At 44.2% G+C, this 19,289-nt stretch overlaps 13 protein-coding genes and 1 non-coding gene across 14 annotated transcripts; 5 read left to right on the forward strand and 9 right to left on the reverse strand.

Annotated features, from left to right (window-relative positions):
• Positions 1-398: 398 nt before the first annotated feature.
• On the forward strand, positions 399-1,903 carry V2V93DRAFT_319986 (uncharacterized protein; the record flags this gene model as incomplete). Its single annotated transcript, XM_066907294.1, has 2 exons — positions 399-618; positions 681-1,903. The coding sequence occupies 2 exons, from the start codon at positions 399-401 to the stop codon at positions 1,901-1,903; spliced, it is 1,443 nt and encodes a 480-aa protein (XP_066768256.1).
• Positions 1,904-2,342: 439 nt separating this feature from the next.
• Positions 2,343-5,437, reverse strand: V2V93DRAFT_1104 (E1-E2 ATPase-domain-containing protein). Its single transcript, XM_066906749.1, has one exon. It carries the CDS (start codon positions 5,289-5,291, stop codon positions 2,397-2,399), a length of 2,895 nt encoding a protein of 964 aa, XP_066768257.1. The 5' UTR covers positions 5,292-5,437; the 3' UTR covers positions 2,343-2,396.
• A 1,433-nt stretch (positions 5,438-6,870) lies between these two features.
• On the reverse strand, positions 6,871-7,249 carry V2V93DRAFT_320082 (mitochondrial 37S ribosomal protein uS19m; the record flags this gene model as incomplete). The annotated part of the gene is made up of 2 exons (XM_066907298.1): positions 6,871-7,112; positions 7,183-7,249. 2 exons carry the CDS (start codon positions 7,247-7,249, stop codon positions 6,871-6,873), a joined length of 309 nt encoding a protein of 102 aa, XP_066768258.1.
• Positions 7,250-7,442: 193 nt separating this feature from the next.
• V2V93DRAFT_361818 (uncharacterized protein) lies at positions 7,443-8,640 on the forward strand. The gene is made up of 2 exons (XM_066908193.1): positions 7,443-8,250; positions 8,314-8,640. Exons 1-2 carry the CDS (start codon positions 7,484-7,486, stop codon positions 8,330-8,332), a joined length of 786 nt encoding a protein of 261 aa, XP_066768259.1. The 5' UTR covers positions 7,443-7,483; the 3' UTR covers positions 8,333-8,640.
• V2V93DRAFT_361821 (uncharacterized protein) lies at positions 8,042-8,925 on the reverse strand. Its single transcript, XM_066908194.1, has 3 exons — positions 8,844-8,925; positions 8,397-8,786; positions 8,042-8,337 (listed from the first exon to the last, which is right to left on the reverse strand). Exons 1-2 carry the CDS (start codon positions 8,868-8,870, stop codon positions 8,436-8,438), a joined length of 378 nt encoding a protein of 125 aa, XP_066768260.1. The 5' UTR covers positions 8,871-8,925; the 3' UTR covers positions 8,042-8,337; positions 8,397-8,435.
• V2V93DRAFT_1170 (uncharacterized protein) lies at positions 8,797-9,844 on the reverse strand. The gene has a single exon (XM_066906768.1). It carries the CDS (start codon positions 9,736-9,738, stop codon positions 9,091-9,093), a length of 648 nt encoding a protein of 215 aa, XP_066768261.1. The 5' UTR covers positions 9,739-9,844; the 3' UTR covers positions 8,797-9,090.
• A 29-nt stretch (positions 9,845-9,873) lies between these two features.
• On the reverse strand, positions 9,874-10,628 carry V2V93DRAFT_318983 (Smg-4/UPF3 family-domain-containing protein; the record flags this gene model as incomplete). Its single annotated transcript, XM_066907261.1, has 3 exons — positions 9,874-10,147; positions 10,228-10,431; positions 10,504-10,628. The coding sequence occupies 3 exons, from the start codon at positions 10,626-10,628 to the stop codon at positions 9,874-9,876; spliced, it is 603 nt and encodes a 200-aa protein (XP_066768262.1).
• A 70-nt stretch (positions 10,629-10,698) lies between these two features.
• V2V93DRAFT_361830 (Metallo-dependent phosphatase-like protein) lies at positions 10,699-12,499 on the forward strand. Its single transcript, XM_066908195.1, has 7 exons — positions 10,699-11,131; positions 11,191-11,233; positions 11,339-11,426; positions 11,490-11,557; positions 11,611-11,684; positions 11,751-12,040; positions 12,101-12,499. Exons 1-7 carry the CDS (start codon positions 11,023-11,025, stop codon positions 12,356-12,358), a joined length of 930 nt encoding a protein of 309 aa, XP_066768263.1. The 5' UTR covers positions 10,699-11,022; the 3' UTR covers positions 12,359-12,499.
• V2V93DRAFT_361831 (uncharacterized protein) lies at positions 12,349-13,743 on the reverse strand. The gene is made up of 2 exons (XM_066908196.1): positions 13,521-13,743; positions 12,349-13,458 (listed from the first exon to the last, which is right to left on the reverse strand). Exons 1-2 carry the CDS (start codon positions 13,676-13,678, stop codon positions 12,519-12,521), a joined length of 1,098 nt encoding a protein of 365 aa, XP_066768264.1. The 5' UTR covers positions 13,679-13,743; the 3' UTR covers positions 12,349-12,518.
• A 163-nt stretch (positions 13,744-13,906) lies between these two features.
• Positions 13,907-15,165, reverse strand: V2V93DRAFT_361833 (transcription initiation factor TFIID 23-30kDa subunit-domain-containing protein). The gene is made up of 3 exons (XM_066908197.1): positions 14,561-15,165; positions 14,421-14,485; positions 13,907-14,363 (listed from the first exon to the last, which is right to left on the reverse strand). Exons 1-3 carry the CDS (start codon positions 14,981-14,983, stop codon positions 14,093-14,095), a joined length of 759 nt encoding a protein of 252 aa, XP_066768265.1. The 5' UTR covers positions 14,984-15,165; the 3' UTR covers positions 13,907-14,092.
• Positions 15,166-15,334: 169 nt separating this feature from the next.
• On the reverse strand, positions 15,335-16,298 carry V2V93DRAFT_361835 (uncharacterized protein). Its single transcript, XM_066908198.1, has one exon. The coding sequence runs from the start codon at positions 16,179-16,181 to the stop codon at positions 15,759-15,761; it is 423 nt and encodes a 140-aa protein (XP_066768266.1). The 5' UTR covers positions 16,182-16,298; the 3' UTR covers positions 15,335-15,758.
• Positions 16,299-16,671: 373 nt separating this feature from the next.
• Positions 16,672-16,761, forward strand: V2V93DRAFT_t1. Its single transcript has one exon. It is a non-coding gene; the product is annotated as a tRNA-Thr (tRNA).
• A 126-nt stretch (positions 16,762-16,887) lies between these two features.
• V2V93DRAFT_377202 (NUDIX hydrolase domain-like protein) lies at positions 16,888-17,819 on the forward strand (the record flags this gene model as incomplete). Its single annotated transcript, XM_066911904.1, has 2 exons — positions 16,888-17,200; positions 17,257-17,819. The coding sequence occupies 2 exons, from the start codon at positions 16,888-16,890 to the stop codon at positions 17,817-17,819; spliced, it is 876 nt and encodes a 291-aa protein (XP_066768267.1).
• Positions 17,820-17,870: 51 nt separating this feature from the next.
• Positions 17,871-19,052, reverse strand: V2V93DRAFT_361839 (uncharacterized protein). Its single transcript, XM_066908199.1, has 5 exons — positions 18,909-19,052; positions 18,746-18,844; positions 18,616-18,688; positions 18,203-18,556; positions 17,871-18,150 (listed from the first exon to the last, which is right to left on the reverse strand). The coding sequence occupies exons 1-5, from the start codon at positions 18,937-18,939 to the stop codon at positions 18,084-18,086; spliced, it is 624 nt and encodes a 207-aa protein (XP_066768268.1). The 5' UTR covers positions 18,940-19,052; the 3' UTR covers positions 17,871-18,083.
• Between the last annotated feature and the right edge of the window lie 237 nt (positions 19,053-19,289).

Genomic DNA, 19,289 nt, shown 5'->3' on the forward strand with positions numbered 1-19,289 from the left:
ACTGAATGTGTTTTAATCGACGGATATATGATGAATCACTTTTATGAATGTCAATTGTATTTAAATTGCCTGACTAAAATGAATAAAACTACGCTGATCTTCTCTCTGATCTATCTGTTCTCATCCCAAATACACATCTTTTTTGAATCTACAGCAACTAATAAATTATTTATTATAGCATGAGACGGCTTTTTTTCTTGTACCCTAGAATTGGCAGGTCATGCTACACAGGTCAATTAAAACGAGGATACTCGTCAAAAACCGCTCCGAGTACCTCTCAAGCAGACTTTCATGGACGACTTGAAGCTTTGCAGAACTCGTCTAGTCCAATGTACCCACTAATCCAAGATGATTCCCGAGCGCGACAAATTTCACAGGTCAGGAAGCAGTATGATGGAATGACGTCTGAACAATTACAAGCCCTGTCAGGCAGTCAGAGTATTACGGTGCGTGGTCGAGTAACTAGTGTACGAGCATCAGGAAAAAAACTTGTATTTGTCGATATTGAGCAGGACGAGAATAAGATCCAAGGTATTTATCGACGGGATGATGTTTCTGATCTTGAATCTGATCAATTTGCTCAGTCGTGGCAATGGCTTCGTCGAGGGGATTTTATCTGTATGTATCTTTCATTTATCTCATCTATTTTATCGCGCAGTTTTTTTGCTGACCACGTATAGCATTCACTGGTCGAATATGGCGAACTAAAACTGGAGAACTCTCATTAAGAGCGACCGAAAAGCTAACACTCCTTTCACCATGTCTTCATCCACTACCGCAAACTCTCACCGTCGATACACTCTCGCATCATCGCACGGTAGGTTTCATCGTCGACCCGACTTTGCGAGCCACGATTCGCGCGCGCTCTCATGTTCTATCAATCATGCGAAAATTTTTTACCGATCGAGATTTCATTGAAGTTCAGACTCCTATCTTGTCTGATTCAGCGGGTGGAGCTACGGCGCGACCATTCGTCACGCGAGCTACGGCGTTGGGCGGTAATTCTGAGGATACGAGTCGTGAACTTGAGATGCGCGTTGCACCTGAATTATGGTTGAAAAGAATGCTCGTTGGCGGATTTGATAGGGTGTATGAAATTGGACCTGTTTTCCGGAATGAAGGAATAGATAGTACGCATAATCCCGAGTTTACGACATGCGAGTTTTACATGGCATTTGCTAGTCTTGGCACACTAGTTGATATCACCGAGGAGTTAGTTTGCGAAATTGTTCAACAGAGCAGTGAGAAGAGTGAGCTAGTGCGGAATAGTATACAAGAGTCGGGAATCTCATTTTCGAGACCATTCATGCGATTAGATTTTATTGGCGATTTAGAGAAATATATTGGTTGCTCATTCCCTGAATACGTTTTACAAATCGAGCAAACAGAACAAACAACTCGTCAAGCTACAGACTTTTTCAAAGATATTTATTCGAATCACGGAATCTCACTACCTACACCACTTACCATTCCTCGGCTGTTTGATAAACTTGCAGATCACTTTCTGTCTCCTATCCTCGAGACTTGTTCGTCCCCCGTCTTTTTGCTAAACTTCCCGTCCTCGCTTAGTCCTCTCGCAAAGACTGATCCACAAACTGGCACCGCTCGTCGGTTTGAGTTATACCTGAATGGTAAAGAGATAGTTAACGCCTACGAAGAAGAGAACTCTCCATTTTCACAACGCGACAAATTCGATATTCAACAACGTGATCGTCTAGAGCTAGGTGATTCCGAAACCCCTTTATCCGACGAAGCCTATCTGAAGAGTATGGAATGGGGACTACCACCTACGGGAGGATGGGGTATGGGGATCGATCGACTAGTTATGTTTTTAACTGGTCGCAAGAGAATTGTTGATGTTTTGAGCTTTGGTGGAGTAAAGAATGTTTTTAATCAAGAGTAAAGACTGAATATTTGTATATATACTGTATGAGAAAGAAATAGAAAATAGAATGATAGAAATATTATAATTTTAAAAAGAACGGACACAAAATAAACACAAAATAATAGTAATAAAAGGAGCGACGACGTTTTCTCAAAAAGCAAAACATTATTCAGAATCAAAAACAAAAAAAATTAAACAAATTGATAAAATGCAACCCTTTGCTTTTAAGCAAGAAAGGAAAAAAAAAGATAATCATTACGTTCACATCCATCGTAATATCGCCCTTCTGCAACACACGTCACTCGCTCACTCACTTATGTGCCTTTTCTCTTTTTTTTCTCCATTCATACAACCTACAACAAAAAAAAATCTATGGAAGCGAAGAATAGAAAAGCAAGCATGACCAACACCATACAACAATAATGATAATAATAATAAAGTATAAGTAAAAAGAAAATAAAAAAAAAAAAAAGGGAAATGAGAAATGCAACATCAAAACACAAAAATACGTCTAAACAGTCAAATTCTCGTCCGATCCAATAAGAGAATACTCAGCAGTTGCATTAGAGCCCCTACTCTTTCCAACGCCGCAACGCACAGCACGCCAGAATCGTACCGGCCAACTACGTGGTCGACTAGCAGCTCTATCAAGGCGGCCTTCATCTGTAGACCAATATGGCCTCTTCCACCGCTTAAGCGCAAGCGAGGAAGTAACTACTGACACTGAGCTGAGTGCCATAGCGCCACCGGCGGCCATTGGCGGCAAGTTCCAGCCAACTGGAAGGAAGACGCCCATTGCAAAAGGAATCATGATGACGTTATAGACGGATGCCCAGACTAAGTTTGCCTTGATTCGGTTAAAGATAGTGCGGCAGAGAGAGAGAGCGACAGCAGTGTCCATTAGAAGAGTATCTGGCCGCATGAGTACAATATCCGCAGCCTCGATAGCGACGTCGGTACCAGTTGCCATAGCAAGGCCGACGTGCGCGGTGACAAGCGCCGGAGAATCATTGATACCGTCTCCAACCATCGCAATGACTGCACGCGGGTCCTGTGCCTGCATACGCTTTATTATAGATTGCTTTTCAGATGGAGTAACTCCGGCCCAGACCTGCGAGTCTGGAATGCCAATCTCGCGAGCGACGCGCAATGCAGGTGCTCGCTGATCGCCAGTGACCATCGCAACGCTGATACCAAGCTTCTGCAAGGCTAGGATAGTTGCGCGCGCATCGGGTCGAATAATATCGTTCAGCGACAAACTTCCAGCATACACGCCATCGATTCCGACAAAGATTGCCGTCGAGGTAGTCGCCTCGGCTTCGCGCTCAACATGGTCAGGAATCTTGATATGACTGTCGGTCATAAACTGCAGATTACCAACAGCGACATTGTATCCTTCTTTGTCGATCTTGACAGCGCCGCGAATACCGCGACCCATTACGGCTTCAAAGTCAACAGACTCGCTATCGACCGTTTCCTCAGGCTTATCTTCACCTTCGACAACGATAGTGTCAAGCATGACATTTGCTTCAGCAACAATAGCTTTACCGATAGGGTGCTCCGATCCGCGCTCGACAGCTCGCACGAGTCGCCACCATAGATCCTGGCGCTGCACAGAGGAGTCCCACGTCAAGATCTTTGTGTGCGAAATAACAGACATCTTGCCGACAGTAAGAGTACCTGTCTTGTCAAAGACCATCTTGGTGATGTGAGTGGCCTGCTCTAGCACGGCGCCGCCCTTGATAAGGATACCGTTCTGTGCGCCAATACCGGTACCAACCATGACGGCGGTAGGAGTCGAAAGACCAAGGGCACAAGGACAGGCGACAACAATAACTGAGATACAGAGCTTGAGGCAAACAAAGAACTTGCCCTCGGGACTGTCAAAGATGATAGGCGGCTGCTTAAGCGCATGCGAGAGCACCATCCAGAACGCAAAAGTAAAGATGGCAAGCCCGATAACGACGGGAACGAATTTACCCGCGATAACATCAGCGAAGCGCTGAATAGGCGCCCGCGTCGTCTGTGCGTCCTGAACAAGGTTGACGATCTGCGAAAGCTGGGTGTCTTTTCCGGCTCGCGTGACACGGAAGTCGATGCGGCCAACACCATTGATTGTACCACCTATGATAGGCGCACCGACGGCTTTCTCGACTGGCATGGGCTCTCCAGTCACAAGCGACTCGTCCATATATGAAGATCCAGCGACAACGATACCATCAGCGGGCGCCTTTGCACCGGGTCGAAGAATGGCGATGTCGCCGACCTGGATCAACTCAGAGGCGACCTCACGTTCGGCTGGGTTTGCTGCGATATTTTTGGGGTCAACGTAGATTGTCGCCATGGGAGGTGCCAAAGAAATAAGACGCGAGAGAGCAGCCGAGGTCTGTCCCTTTGCTCGGTTCTCTAGGTACTTGCCATATGTGATGAATGCGATGATCATTGCGGCTGTTTCGAAGACGGTGCTTGGGGGATCCGGATTCGCGTCGAGAATGGAGTCGATCATTGCGACGCATGAAAAGGCAAAGGCAGTCGATGTGGAGAGCGCGACGAGCACGTCCATTGTAGGTGAACCATGTTTAAGGGAGCGGTAGGCCGAGACGTAGAAGCGGCGGCCAATGTAGAATTGGGTGGGCAGCGTGAGACTTAGCGAGACGAGCTCTCGAAGATGTAGGCCAGGAATGAAAAAAGTCCAGGTACCAAAATCGTACTCGGGCTTAACAAGCATGGGCAAGACCATGTTGATGAACATGACGGGGACAGCGAGAGAGATGGCGCGGGCTGCTGCTGAACGCCACATGCGGATGTCTTTTATGCGGGCGAGGGACTCTAGCTGGGAGGAGTTTGAGGTCATATCTGAGAGGATGGCATCAAATCCTGTGTCGGATACTGCGTCGACAATGTCACGGATACCGATTTGTGCAGGAATGTAAGTAACTTTTGCCTCCTCGGTAGCGAGTGCGACAACCGCCTCGGAGACGCCAGGCAGAGCATTGAGGGTAGCCTCGACAGAGTTTGTGCAGTTCGAGCAAGTCATGCCATATATCTTGATAAACACAGTCTCCGGGAGACTCGATTTATCGGAAGGTTCCGCCACGGAGGAAGAGGAGGAGGAAGAAGCAGTCTCGAGCTCTGTTGAGGCCAGCACCTGCGCGTCGAAACCGCAGTCCTCGATGCTAGAACGAGTTAGAATAAGAAGCCAGGGTAAAAAACTAGACATGAAAACATACGCTTCGCGAAGGTCGTCAGCGGAAAGAGTACCCGAGTCATGGACGACCTGGGCGCGTTCAGTGATGAGGGAAACAGCGACCGACTCTACGCCTTCGAGATGCTGGACTGCGTTTGTGATTGCCGCGGTGCAAGCACCACAGGTCATTCCCTGTACGGCAAACACACTCGACAGCATTTTTTCCGATATCAAGCGGCTAAAAGTTGACGAAGAAGAAGAAAAAAAAATGGAGCGGCGACAAGGAGAGTCAACAGCTGATTACCGAGGCCGGCAAGTTTTGCCTGCGCGGACCGGATCTGACAAGCCCCAGCAGTTTTAGTTTTTATGGCATAAACCTAATTATGTTTATACAGTACTCACGTGATCACCGGATGACAAATATGCTCAAAAAAACAGTATCTTCACCGGTTTCTTATCGCTAAGCATCAATGCTCAGCATCTGTGTCTGCTTCCGATAACTACTATTTACTGCTAATAGTTATACACTAGCAATATTCTACGTTCTTCAGTATTTTGTGCACTTCATTGTCCGGTCTAGATTCCATCCGTATCGCGTACTCGTGTTCGCGTGCCCGTGCGTAGTCGGCTCTCCCGGCTCTCGTGTTCGTCTTGTCTGTTTGATCCGGTGGTGTCTGGCTCCTATTCTTGATGATTCCTATATTCTTTCTCTGGATTGCACCGGCTGTGTAAGTCCGATCTTGTATCATTGATCTCTTGTCAGGAATACAGAATATGCTATTTCAGTTGCTGACAACGATGTTATGTAAGCATATCACTTGATGTGCGAACCACGTGATTCACTTTACCTTACAGTATCGACTACTCTTATATCCTCTCGTTGTCGATTATTGTCGACAACAATTGTGTCATAGATTAGTTTTATTTACAGAGAAATGTGCTTCAGAGCGGTCAATGTCGAGGAAAGAGCATGCTGCTTATTGGATATAATCGAGAATCTTGTGTACTGTGGTGTCTAAAGAATATCAGAGTATTGCTGTAGCCCAACTTAGCCTGTATATATTCTTGACTGATTTCTCTCTGTCATTATGAAGATTAGGCATTAGAATGGGTGGGTAGAGATCATCGTCGTTTTCTGAAATTAAATTTTAACGAGAAGATAAAGCCATTTGATGAAGGAGAGTAGAATTTAATTCAATAGCTGATAATGTACAAATGTAAATACAGCATGTTACATTGGAGTACATATTACACGTTTCATCAAATTCACTTTACTTAAGATAATTGACTACGTATAGTTATTAGCCGCAATCCGGTACTATTGCTAGCTTCAATCTAGTGGAAATTCCTTTTCTTATTGATTTCAATTTTTTTATCCTTATTCCTTTTGATTGATGCTTTTGAGATATGTCAAGGCTTCCGCAGCTTTTAACAGCATTAACCTAATATAGTCACTGTCTTTTAGAAAATTTAAATTGCATACGTACAACTTAAGATGCAAACCAGAGAAATATTTTGAGTACAAGCTCATGCTATACCGTTTCATCAGAAAACACGATGCAGGTAGTTGACTGCATCTACACCGTGCTGTCTTTCTCCTATAGTGCACTGTTGCTATTACTTTATTCTCAATTCGTATAAAGTTTCGCACACGCAAACAGAAAACAAAGTCCCTGGTGAAAAATTGTAACCGATGATATAGCAATAGTTGATAAATTGACGGATAATATGATACACGAATGAATATGTACAAACCGACTTCCTTCCTTTCTACTTTTTGATACCCTTATTTCTATTTCTATTTCATGCGGCCCTTCAGTTCTCCCTTGAATGAAAATCTCTTTCTCGTAGGCACAAAATCACCTAATTTATAACCAACCATATCCTCGGTTATTGCGACCGAGAAAAACTCAAGCCCATTGTGCACTTGGAAAGTTAATCCCACAAAACTCGGAAGAATCGTACATGATCGCGCAGTCGTCTGAATTGGCGTGTTATTCTTTCTGGCACTTGCTACTGGTAGTGGAACCACAAAAGGACCTATTCATCAAGATATCATGTTAGCACTGACAAAATAGAGCTGATCAAGCATGAACCGAGTATAGTGCACCTTTCCACACTGACCGCTTCAGTAATACAGATGACGGCTGTATACAAGCTACTAATGATGGCCTCATTCTTCCTATATGAGTATGAATGTATGAATCCAACTAAATGCTGCTAGTTGTAGTTAAAGTAAGAGTATACTCGTAGACTCAAAACCACGTCAAATCCCGAAAACTTTCCTCGGTGGCCCCCAAAAGGCAAAGCCCTAACCTCGCTCGAAATGTACCACTCCACACTTTCAGTTCGCTTCAAAGATACATCATCGATTGATATCTTTTTATATTTGGCAAGGCAGAGCATTCACAATGGAACACCCAATCTATGCTCTACTTCCACTTGTCAATTCATCGGCAGCAGCCTCTGATTTTGTCATTCGAGCGACATCAGCCCCAGATCTATTCTCGTTCGCTTTCTTACTGCATCATCCGAGTCTGAGGACACATATCACATCGTCCGACGCATCGCTCTTGCGAATATTTGCTAGTGGAACATGGGCAGATTATAAAAAGCTGTCTGCGCCTGTACAGCTATCGGAGGCACAAACTACGAAACTCAAGCAGCTAACACTCGTCACTCTGGCTGGCAAATCTCACAAACTATCATACGCGACACTATATTCTGTGCTCGATCTGGTCGATGCGCGTGAATTGGCATCGCTAGTAGTGTCATGTGTGTATTCTAATTTACTTTCCGCCGCACTGGACACGAGAGCGCAGGTCGTGAATATTAGCGCTGTGCGTGCCGGACGCGATGTGGTGGGCCGCGAAGAGATCTTGCAGCTGAAGAGCGTGGTTGACACATGGAGCATACGGTGTGCGACAACAATTGCAGAGCTTGCAAGCGAGTCGCGAAAAGTCAGGGAAGCTAGTATCAAAGAGAGTGCGGATGTGCGGGAATATAATCGAGTTGTTGAGATGATTAATGCGCAGCTCATGCCTCGGTCAAAGCACAATAATGACAGTAATAGTGGCAGCAATGGTAACAACAATGTTGCAGAAGAAGGGTCTGATGCAATGGAGATTGATGACGGGGCAAGTCCGATGAGCGATTCAAGTATAAACAAAAAGCGCAAGTGAGTACAGTTCAGATGTTCTGGTGGAGATGATATAGTGCGCTAATTATTGTAAATATGCAGACAACGCACGACCTCATAAAGTGTCTATGCTACGAAATTAAAACATAGAGCATGAATTATAGCAAACAAAAGACGATAATTACTATGACTAGATTACACACTAACTCAGTTCCCCATTCAAATTAGCCCAATAGACACTCCAGAATTCCGCATGCGCACAGCGCGGCACAGCAGCCAGCCATGCAATCATCGTTGTTCTTCTGAGGTCGCTGCTGCTGCACGTAGACGGTCGTGTTCGGTTGTCCAGCCTGCGGATAGCCCTGCTGCGGATAGCCCTGCTGCGGGTAATAGCCCTGCTGAGGATAACCCTGTTGCGGATGGCCCTGATATCCCTGCTGCGGAGGATAGTAGCCTTGCTGGTTGTTCTGCGGATAGTTGTTGTAAGCTGGCTGAGGTTGCTGCGGGTAGTTCCCGCCGAAGCCGCGTTCAGGCGGCGGACCTGTCGGAGGCGCGTAGTTGTTTGAGTTATCGTACTAAAAGAGAATTAGCACGAAAAGGAAAAGAAACAAAAAGCAAGACTATATACTTACACCCTTGTGGTATTCAGCGGCAGACATTGTTCGTAAACAGGCTATCAGCCAGAAGAGGCGAGAGAGGCTGCAAGATGACGAAGCTGTAACAGATGGTAAGCACTAGAAATCAGGGACAGGGTTTTCTACATTTTGAGAACAGACCTGACTCAGCATGCCATATACGTATAGTTGAGTAATTAGTCTGACGAATGATAAGAATTAGATCGGTACTGATTATAACCAGTATAAATTATATCTAAGTCAGCTACTTGTCGGGTTTTGGTGTTCCTCCACCCCTGCCTCTACTTCGTTGACCGTGACCGCGCTGATTAGATAGCGTTGCTGCTGACGTTACCGAGGAAGAATCAGCTGGGCCATCACCAGATTTGGCCGCCCGAGCGGCTCTTCTGTGTAGGATACGCGTCGCGTGCGCAGGCTTCGCTACTCCTCCATCATCAGTTAGCTGACCGACCGTCTGCGACGGTTTCTGCGCTGGCGCACTGATCTTCGGCCCTTGCGCTGCGTCGGTCATCTCTTTTCCTTTTCTTGCCGGGCTCTGTGAATCCAAATTCTGTGAGCTCGTTGCTAGAGCTGGCTGTGCCGATGAGAGTTTCGCAGACTTGGTCTTTTCCTTTCTGCGCTCCCGTTTTGCTCGTCCACTACGCGTAGCCTTACTATCTTCTGCTTTGCTCTCGGACGACTCTTTATCTTTGCTTTCGAGATTTGCTTTATTCTCTTTCTCAGTCGCGCGTTTCTCGCGCCGTTTCTTGACCTTCTTTTCTTTGTCTGACTCTTTGTCTTCACCTTTACTCTTCTTCTTCTTCTTCTTCTTCTCTGTAGCAGTGCTTGCAGCAGCCGAACTGGATGAAGAGGCAGCTGCGCCTTTCTTGTTCCCGGTGCTCTTGCGTTTCATCTCCCGGAGATACTCGATGAGTGGCGTCGTAATCTCACTTGACTGTTGAGTACTTGCACTTGGCGTCGGTAATGTTGCTGGTGTTTGCGCATGCGTTTTCAGTGACTCTTGAAATGCCAAATACTCCGGATCTATTTATTTCGTTAACATCAAATAACTACTTCGAGCCGTAAGATGAATCCCAAGAGCACAAAGATACATACCATTGTCAATGGTTCCCTGTCGCGGATCGAGACGTCCCGCATTTTTGGGAATTTTGTCATACGGGGCAAATTCAATCTGTATGACGCTTTCGTTCCCTGCATTGTCTTTTACAGCTTTGCCGTTCAATGCTTTGCTGAACAACACTAGTGCATCAAGGGATTTAAACTTTGCGTACGCACGAGATGATGTCGCTGGTGTCGATTTGCTATAAGCAAGCATCAGTATTCAGTCATGATTCAATTGCTGTAGATAATATTTATATAAAATCCAAAAACAGAAAGTCACCTCTTATGTATCTTTCCCGGAACATAGTAACTCCATTCAACAGTCTCAGGCGTAATGTACTCGGCCGTCAACGTCGCGTACTCGTCGGCCGTGAACATAGGCGGTAATCTTCTCACTACGAACTTGGTGCGTGGCTGCTGCTGCTGTTGCTGCTGCTGCTGCTGTTCAAATCTCTGCTGCTTATGTCGTCTTCGAGTGGGATTACTATTTTGCTGTTGCTTTGCAAGCTGCGAAGATTCAGGTCGCTGAGTGTCTGGTTGTTTGCTTGCTGATGACGATGATGAAGCTCCGCCTCGACGACGTGGTCGTGAACGTCGTGAGGATTTTTGCTCTTGTTGCTCATGTGAAGCAGACAAATCGTTTGACTGCGGTCTAGCAATCAATATCTTTTTACCAGACATTATCTCATCTTTTGCTAGTCAACATCAATTATTCTTGCTCCTGCACAATTCTTTTTAAAAGTCGATGATGTAATAATGCTGATGTTTATCAAGGGTTTAGTGCACAAATCTTACCGAGAGGACATAGAAGCGGCGCACTCGTGAGAAAACGAGATTATACAGCTCTGGAACTTCGCCGCGAAGGACTTTGTTTCTCGGTGCATTCAATATATACTGTGTGTGTCAGTTTGTATTTGGTACGTGCGTGTATGAGAATTGAGTTGTGGTGGTGTGGCATGAATGAGACTGACACTTGCTTACAAAGGAAATTTACATCTACACTCTCTATATTCCAGAGTATATATATTACAGACTTGTGCATACATACATAAGTAAGCATTTCAAGAAGAATATAATGGCACGAGGACCGGACGAGTGGTTGGAAATCACAAAGAAATGCCAGTATCTGCCTGAGAACGAGATGAAGCAGCTCTGCGAGCTGGTCAAGGAGCTGCTGATGGAGGGTGCGTTTCTTGTCTACATCTATTGAATCTTTTACTATTAGTGCTAATCAATTATGCAGAGTCAAATGTTCAGCCTGTTAGTACGCCTGTGACTGTGTGCGGGTATGTATCTATATCGTTTTTATTTCATCCGAAAAAATACTTACTTCTTAATAGTGGTATGTTTGCAAGTGTAGTTCTTCAGCAACGTTACGATTATTAACAAAGATTAGATATCCACGGTCAGTTCCACGATTTGTTAGAATTGTTTAGGATAGGTGGTGGCATGCCTGATAATGTCAACTACGTCTTCCTCGTATGTACTCTCTGTGTTTGGTGCGGCACGCTTATATATATTTACTGCTTCTTTGTTTTACAGGGCGATTTTGTTGATCGGGGCTATTTCAGCTTGGAAACTTTCACTTTGTTGATGTGCTTAAAAGCAAAGTACGTATAAAAACTGCAGCGCTTTATAAAAACATATTGTAACCGGTCTTCAGATATCCGCAGCGGTTAACGCTCGTCAGAGGAAACCACGAATCTCGACAAATTACCCAGGTCTACGGTTTCTACGGTATTGTCCCTTTCTCTTACACGCTTTTTGTCTATAGATGAGCAGTCGCTGACTAAATGTCTACAGAGGAGTGCCACAACAAGTACGGCGGTGCAAGCGTATGGCAATACTGTTGCCAAGTGTTTGATTTTCTCGCATTAGCCGCCGTAATTGATGGTCGCATACTTTGCGTTCACGGTGGACTATCACCTGAAATTCGCACGCTCGATCAGATCCGCGTGGTTGCTCGTGCGCAGGAAATTCCACAGGAAGGAGCGTTTTGTGATCTTGTTTGGTCGGATCCAGATGACGTTGATTCATGGGGTGTATCGCCGCGTGGAGCTGGGTGGATTTTTGGTGCAAAAGTTGCCGCAGAAGTGAGTCCTATATTCTTTTTGGTTTTTATAATAGCGGCGTTGATACTAACAAGTCGACAGTTTAATCACGTCAATGGTCTCCAGTTAGTCGCTAGAGCGCATCAGCTGGTACAAGAAGGCTTCAAGTACCATTTTGAACAAAAAAGTGTCGTGACAGTATGGTCTGCGCCAAATTACTGCTACCGATGCGGTAATGTGGCTAGTATCATGAGACTCAGTGACGAAGAGTTGAAGCCTGAGTTTGTGATTTTTAATGCGGTTAATGATGATACTCGGCTTATGCCGCAGCGGAATCAGCGGTCTGAATATTTCTTGTAGTTGGTTTGTACATTTTAAATTTGTTTCTATGTTCTTTTTTTATCGTGCTTTTTCTTGGAGGTTATGTTATTTTTATGTGTCTTTTCAGAGTTTATGATTCATAGTTTGTATAAATTTTAATATACAGATTTATCTTCCCAATATAGTTTTAAGAGCAAATTTACAACCGCGAGACATGGTGGTTGTACAAAGCCTTTGCCTCCTTCCACACTCTAGCATTCTCGCGATCCGGCAACTCAAGTAGAGAAGGAATAAGCGCGGCAGAGAAAGTTTCTGACGACTCGCGCGGCAGAAGACTGGGTAAATGGTCGATAGAGCAAACGCTCAGAGTCGGGCCGTTCTCGACTTCGACTGGCACGGTTGGCTTGTCGAAAGTAGTTGCGACAGTGTAGACCGGGACTGGGTTAAATGGGTTCGTTGTGTCGGCCGATACGTCGACGATAACCGAGAGCTTGCGGTCGGGAGTGTTGAGAGTCTCGAGGGTGACGAAGGGCGGGATCTCCTTGGAGAGGTAGATGCAGTTAATGAAGATGTCGGAGGCAACAATCTCCGGGAACGGACCACCTCTAGCAGTCTCGGCCATATCCCACTTGGTAATGTTCTCAGTCGGTACGCCAGCCTTGGTGAACAAATCAATCGCACCCGAACCGCAGCGACCGAGAGCGCCAATGACTAGTGCGGTAGGCAACTTTGCGCCTGTCCGCTCGATGACGCCGGAGACGGCCTTCTTGACATCGGCAATCAGCGCATTTTCATTGTCGTACCAATCCACGGCCGGTAAGGGTTCTTTATGTTCTAACTGCCACGCCCAGTCGAGAAGACCGATAGCTGCACCTGCAAAGCCGGCATAGAATCCGAACGCTGCCACCCGGCGCCCATGTTCGTCTTGGAGGAACTCAATGTCGTAAAGGGTACCGTTGCCGTTGCTGTACCGACTAAGCACATCCTTCCAGCCACCTTGATCCTTGTAGCAATGAGCAAACTGAATGTGCTCGTGTACAAGCGGGAAGGATTCTTCGGGGAGTTCCTTGAGGCCGATGATCAGCTGGTCCTTGGGCGCCTGAGGCCAGCTGAATTCGTCAACGAGAGGTAACCCGACGCTATAAAAAGTCATTATACAGTCAATTTATATAAATAAATCAAAAGATATAGTCATTCATACTCTTCAAACTCAGAGTCCTTGAAAACGCGCTGAGTTGAGCGCTCGACAATGACATTGAATCCAGCATCCACTAGCTGCTTTGCGGTGGTTGGAGTCAGAGCAGACCGATGCTCCATCGGCTTGGATTCGGCACGTAAATGTAAAGTGACTGGAGACATATTTTCTTTGCTTAAGCTATTGATCTCTATGAAGAAGAAGAGAGGGATGTATGTATTTAAAGGTGTAGAAAATAGCGTGAGTTTTTTGTATTTTTTTCACTTATTTGAGCGCCGCACAAACGAAATTTAAAAATACCAGTTCAAGAGTCATTATTCACATTTTTGGTCGAATTTTACGGAGATGGAGACTATTTCTGTACTTTCTCCGTCTTTTCAATTTTTTTACTGATTTATTTAGGATTTTTATATTGATTTTGTTGAGCTCCATTCTAGTAGAATAAACAGTATTATCCAATGACTAACCTAGAACTCAATAACTTCGTGTTGAAAATAATAATCATTATACATGGCTATCGATGACCAATCCCTTTCAGACCAATATGATGACCAATCCCTCGCATACTAATAAAGCAATCATCTGTAGAACTCCGGCCGGTGTACGTTGACACCATACTCCGCTAACGCACTCGCAAGATCGTCCATAGTCAACACAACCTTCCCACTTCCACCACTCCCACCCGTACCGCCGCCAGCGGCACCGGGACGGAATTGTCCTTGGGTAGCACCGATCGGGTTCGAGGAGGCGGAAGATGCTGACCAAGCGGAGCGGATGCGGGAGTATTGGTACGCATCTGTAGCGATATCTGAAATGAATTTCTGGGTCGCAAGGGCTAAGAGTCGTTTTCTTTCATTTGTCGTTAGTAAATCTGACTATGGGTAGAATGATGGGAGATCCGCTTACATCCGCACATCCGAGGAAGAAAAACCGGATTTCATGAGATAATAATCAGTCACCGCGTCAGGAATCTGTGATTAGACATCGTCAGCACTCTTTCTTTTTCACTTTATACCAATACTGCAGATGTATATAATATCACGTACAATCGGCGAAAATTCGTCCATCATTTCCAAAAACTCTTTTAAACTCTTATCCCTCCGAACACCAACACCCGGAATACCAGGTATCCCGGCTACCGGTAAGGCTGATGAACCTTCCGCCTGTGCGCTGTCGAATCCAGGAATTTCAACACCATCAATACCAATCATTCCTGGAGCTTCAGAAGGTACTTCATTAAGATCAACTTGAGCACTCATTAAATCTGCATCCATATCTAAATCCTCTAGCGTCTGATCGCCAGCGGCTGCATCTCCTTCTGGTATCTCGCTTGACGCGTTGTCATTTTCTTGCTGCCGTTTCTGCTGCTGTTGCTGCTGCTCATATTGTGTTGGAATTGGTGATGTGGAATCATTGTCGATATCCATTGGCGATGTAGCTGCCGGGTCTGCTGACGGTGGACTCGACATTTCTGAGCACGAACAAGGCGAGATAAAATAGATATACCCGACTTCAACAACTTTCAACTAGCAATCTCCTATCTTATTTTTCTCAAAAATATACGAGCAGATTTCTGAATTGATTTGAGTACCGGATGTTATTGAAAGTGCCAGCCGCCTATAGAAGAGGAATATCAAGGTCTCATTGAGAGATGCTCCTCCGGCTTGAGTTTGCTTGCGATGCGATTCAGCCACTTCTGAGCCCCTCACCAGCCACGATTTACTGAATACCTATTCAAGTAAACTGCTTGTTCTCCAGTAGACTTTATACCCTTTCAGATAAAAAAAAATAGTAAAATAAAAAGCATAGACTATATGTGACTTTATTTAGTTGCCAGAGATTCTGATCATTTTACTCTTATATCGGGGGTGTGCCTAAATCTGACATTTGAACATTGAATAGCTAGTATATACATGATACCAGGACATTTAGAAATAGAAGAACCATCCACGAAACACAACTCTGAGGAAAATAGATATGCCCACCAAGAAAATTTCCTCCAAAAAAAAAGTCATCCCAGAGGCATAACCATACCTTCTGCACCGGATAATGAGGAATGCTTACCGAATCGATAAAACAACTGCCGAAAGAAAGGACAGCCTTGACCGAGCATGCATCCAGCATCGATCAGATCCCAGGCTCTCGGCTTCACGGTACAAAAGTACACGCAGGGCAATCTGCACCCCCATAGCCCCCCTGTCCCCATAATACTACAATATACCCCATGCATACAATCACGCTTAATCACTGACAAAGACTCCTTTGTATGTCCCAACGTCTAAGACCTATCTGTGATAGGTGGTCGACTGTGTCTAAAACAAACTCTCTGCTAGAAAGAACACTCTCATCGATGTACGCACTGCTCTGAAACGAAAGGTCAAATGCTTTAGAGAAAAAATTAATGCATCTCCAAGCAAAATAGTCGGATCCATTAGTATGATAGACTAAAGGGCCTACGCCTCTGATGTTTCTGATCTCATAGGGCATAAAACAAAGATGATTTCCTTCAACTGTGTAATTATATCTGCCACCACTCCGCGATAGGCACCGATGCAGATATGTTAGTACGGTTTTGTCGTCAGTGTTCTGGCTATTGACGTTTCGTTCAGTTGAGATATTGGTTGCACATGCCAAAATTGTTATTAGTAAAACTAGAAGCTTTAACATGATCAATATCCTGTATGCTTTAAGTGAGAAAGCGCTTAAAACTGACGGAATCGAAGATCATGACGATTATATTAGGCTCTATGAGTAATACTACTGTAATAGTAATAGTCAATAAAGATCTTATTGACAAAATGCCAGAAATTGACTATAAAGCCGGGTAATTATTCCGAAAAGTGCTTAGAATTTATGTAGAACAGTACCGTTAGTCATATATTACAAGCTTTACATAGACCCTAAAACCCTAAGAGACTAGACTCTACACCACAGATAATGCCATTGTAATTTCAAACAGACAAGCAAACAATTAGTTAATGTGCATATTATTAGAGCGGTGCACATCCCATAGACGAGGCCCTGGCAAAATTCCAGTATAGATACGCCGAAAGATCCAACAATAATAATATAGAGTAGAGAATATCTAAGCAGAAGGCCGGGTAATCCACTGAATTTTGCAATTAGAGTAAACGGGGTTCTAAGTTTTACTGGAATTGCCTCTTTGGCCAAGTTGGTAAGGCGCTGCACTCGTATTTAACATATATGCGTTATGCAGCGATCGTCGGTTCGACTCCGACAGGGGGCATTTTCTTTTTTGAAGTTCTCAGTTAATAGGCGTCATTTTGCATATTTTGTTCTACTCACCTAATTCAATTACGTTTTTTACTTTTTTTCTGAACAAATTACAAAATAATTTCAGTACACTGAAGAAATGCCGCCACTATCAAACCTCGAAGTTATCTCACTTGTCGACTCATTTCCATATCATCACGACGAGTCAGTCTACGCCGAATCGCAAGCTCACCTATATACATTCAAGAGCCATGATAAGAGAGGGAATCTGGGATATGTTTTAGCGTCTTCAATTGAAAAATTACGCGTATATCCTGATAAACTTGTGATTGACGACGCGAATCAGACGATATCTATTTCGGAAGAGTATGACACGGTTGAGAAGCGGAGTACGATGATGAATGATCTCGCTTCGGAATGGCGAAATGAGAAGAAGTTTGATGTTCTATCAGGTTTGTGGATGGTGCGCTTTTACGTTTTGTCCTATTTTAACTAAGAAAGTGGGCAGGTTGGAGGGCAGAGTTATATGCGGTATACTATCCTTCGCGCGAGCTATACTTTACATTCGAACGATCAGCGTGCTCTATCCTAGGCCTTGTTACATACGGCGTACATATCACAGGATATATTCCTGCTACTGACACAAAGCCTTTGCGACTATGGGTTCCTCGCCGATCAAAGACAAAATCGACCTATCCTGGAATGCTTGACAATACTGTAGCAGGAGGCATCAGTTACCCTTACGGCGTCTTTGATACACTCATTAAAGAATGCGGCGAAGAAGCGGGATTTGAAGCCCAGTTAATAAAGGAGAAGGCTAAAAGTGTGGGAAGCGTTAGTTATTACTACATTCGGACTGCCGCAGCCGGCGGCGAAAGGGGATTCTTGCAACCTGAAGTCCAGTATATTTATGATCTTGAACTATCAGAGGATTCCCCAATGCCAAAACCTGTTGACGGTGAAGTTCAGGAGTTTTATTTATGGGATGTCGATACCGTCAGGCAGGAAATCGCAGCCGGAAATTTTAAGCCGAATACGGCTCTCGGTGAGTTGATATTCAGTCAGATATAGTTTTTGTTGGACTCCTTACTTATTTTTTCTGAGTGTATTTCTAGTTACCATTGATTTTCTAATAAGGCATGGAATAATCACTGCTGAGAATGAACCTGATTTCTTGGAGATCATAAACAGAATGCATAGGCATCTCGAGCACCCTCTCAAATAATGGCCCGACCTGAGAGATACCAAGATGCATGCAATACGAAGTATATGAGTTTTTTTCTAGTATTTCCCTATTGTACATTGTTAATTTTCATCCTATTTGAATAGCTTAATCTAATCTTCCTCTATTCGCTGTAAAAATTGAGGATCAACGGCAAGTTTATTTTGAAACTTTGTCCACCTAGATAATATGTTGGCTTGGCTAACTTAAAATTCTAACTTGATAAACATACCAATCATTAAAAGTCTTCAACGGTACCATTCCATCCGGTGTCGCAAATCCGCTTAAAAAGTTGAATGCATTTGATACGATCTTATTGGCTAATGCAGCGGTAGAGTTCGGATTTACCGGTGCCTTCTTCGCTGGAACTAAGGCAGTGCTACCTCCGCTATTAGCGGACCGCAATTGATTTATTTGCGCCTCAACTTGATCAGCTGGTTCAATTGAGATACCCAAGGAGATAGATATGGGCTCCGCTGCTGAAGATATATCGTCGTCTACCATTTCATCCATTGAAATAGTGCTTTGCGGAGCCGGAGAGCGCTGGTTCACTTTGAAGATCGCCGATGGTTTACTGTTCGATATGCTGGTGTCTATTAGTTCATCATTCAAATTGTCAGGTATAAAGTAGAAATAGATACATACGCCCCCAGTAATTGAAAAGGCTTTCCTGGCCATTGAAAGTATACCGTAGCAGCGACAGTAGGATCCAGCACAGCTGATGTACTCTGTTAGCATACTCTAGTTCCCCGAGAATCAATGCTGAAGTACGTACTTCCAGGAAGAAGAAAGACAACTATATGATTTACCTGCGCTCCATCTTCTATTTGAAATACGAATTTTGTTGCGTCGACTTGCTGCAAATTAGCCTGCACTGGAAGCGTTTCAATAGTTAGCGAAAGGCCGATATCAATTGAAGCTTAAGAATGTATGCATACCTGGTCGACCTGCGCAAATAGCTCCAAACATAGTCTCTAATTAAAAATAAATCTGTGGAATATGAAATGATATGTAATATTAAAGCTAATAAATAGAGCAGCAGGAATTTTTATTCTTAAACAAAACTTTGATGAGTTCCTAGGGCATGATTTCTAGAACGCACGAGTTTTTACGATGAGCCTCGAAAAACCCTATGACATCACTCTTCTTTTTATCTCTCCACAAATATCGGAAATTTCATCAATCCAGTTGTTTTATTGAATTTTGCATATCAGAAATTCTTGCTTTTTAAAACTGGACTAGACAGAAAGATATTTTTCTAATGATTGCGCAGTTGGCAGTAGAATGTCAGTAGTATGTGGGTACAGCATTCATTAGCT

The sequence above is a fragment of the Kockiozyma suomiensis genome (assembly GCF_038497685.1).
Source record: "Kockiozyma suomiensis strain NRRL Y-17356 unplaced genomic scaffold V2V93scaffold_1, whole genome shotgun sequence".
NCBI classification, from domain to species: Eukaryota; Fungi; Ascomycota; class Lipomycetes; order Lipomycetales; family Lipomycetaceae; genus Kockiozyma; species Kockiozyma suomiensis.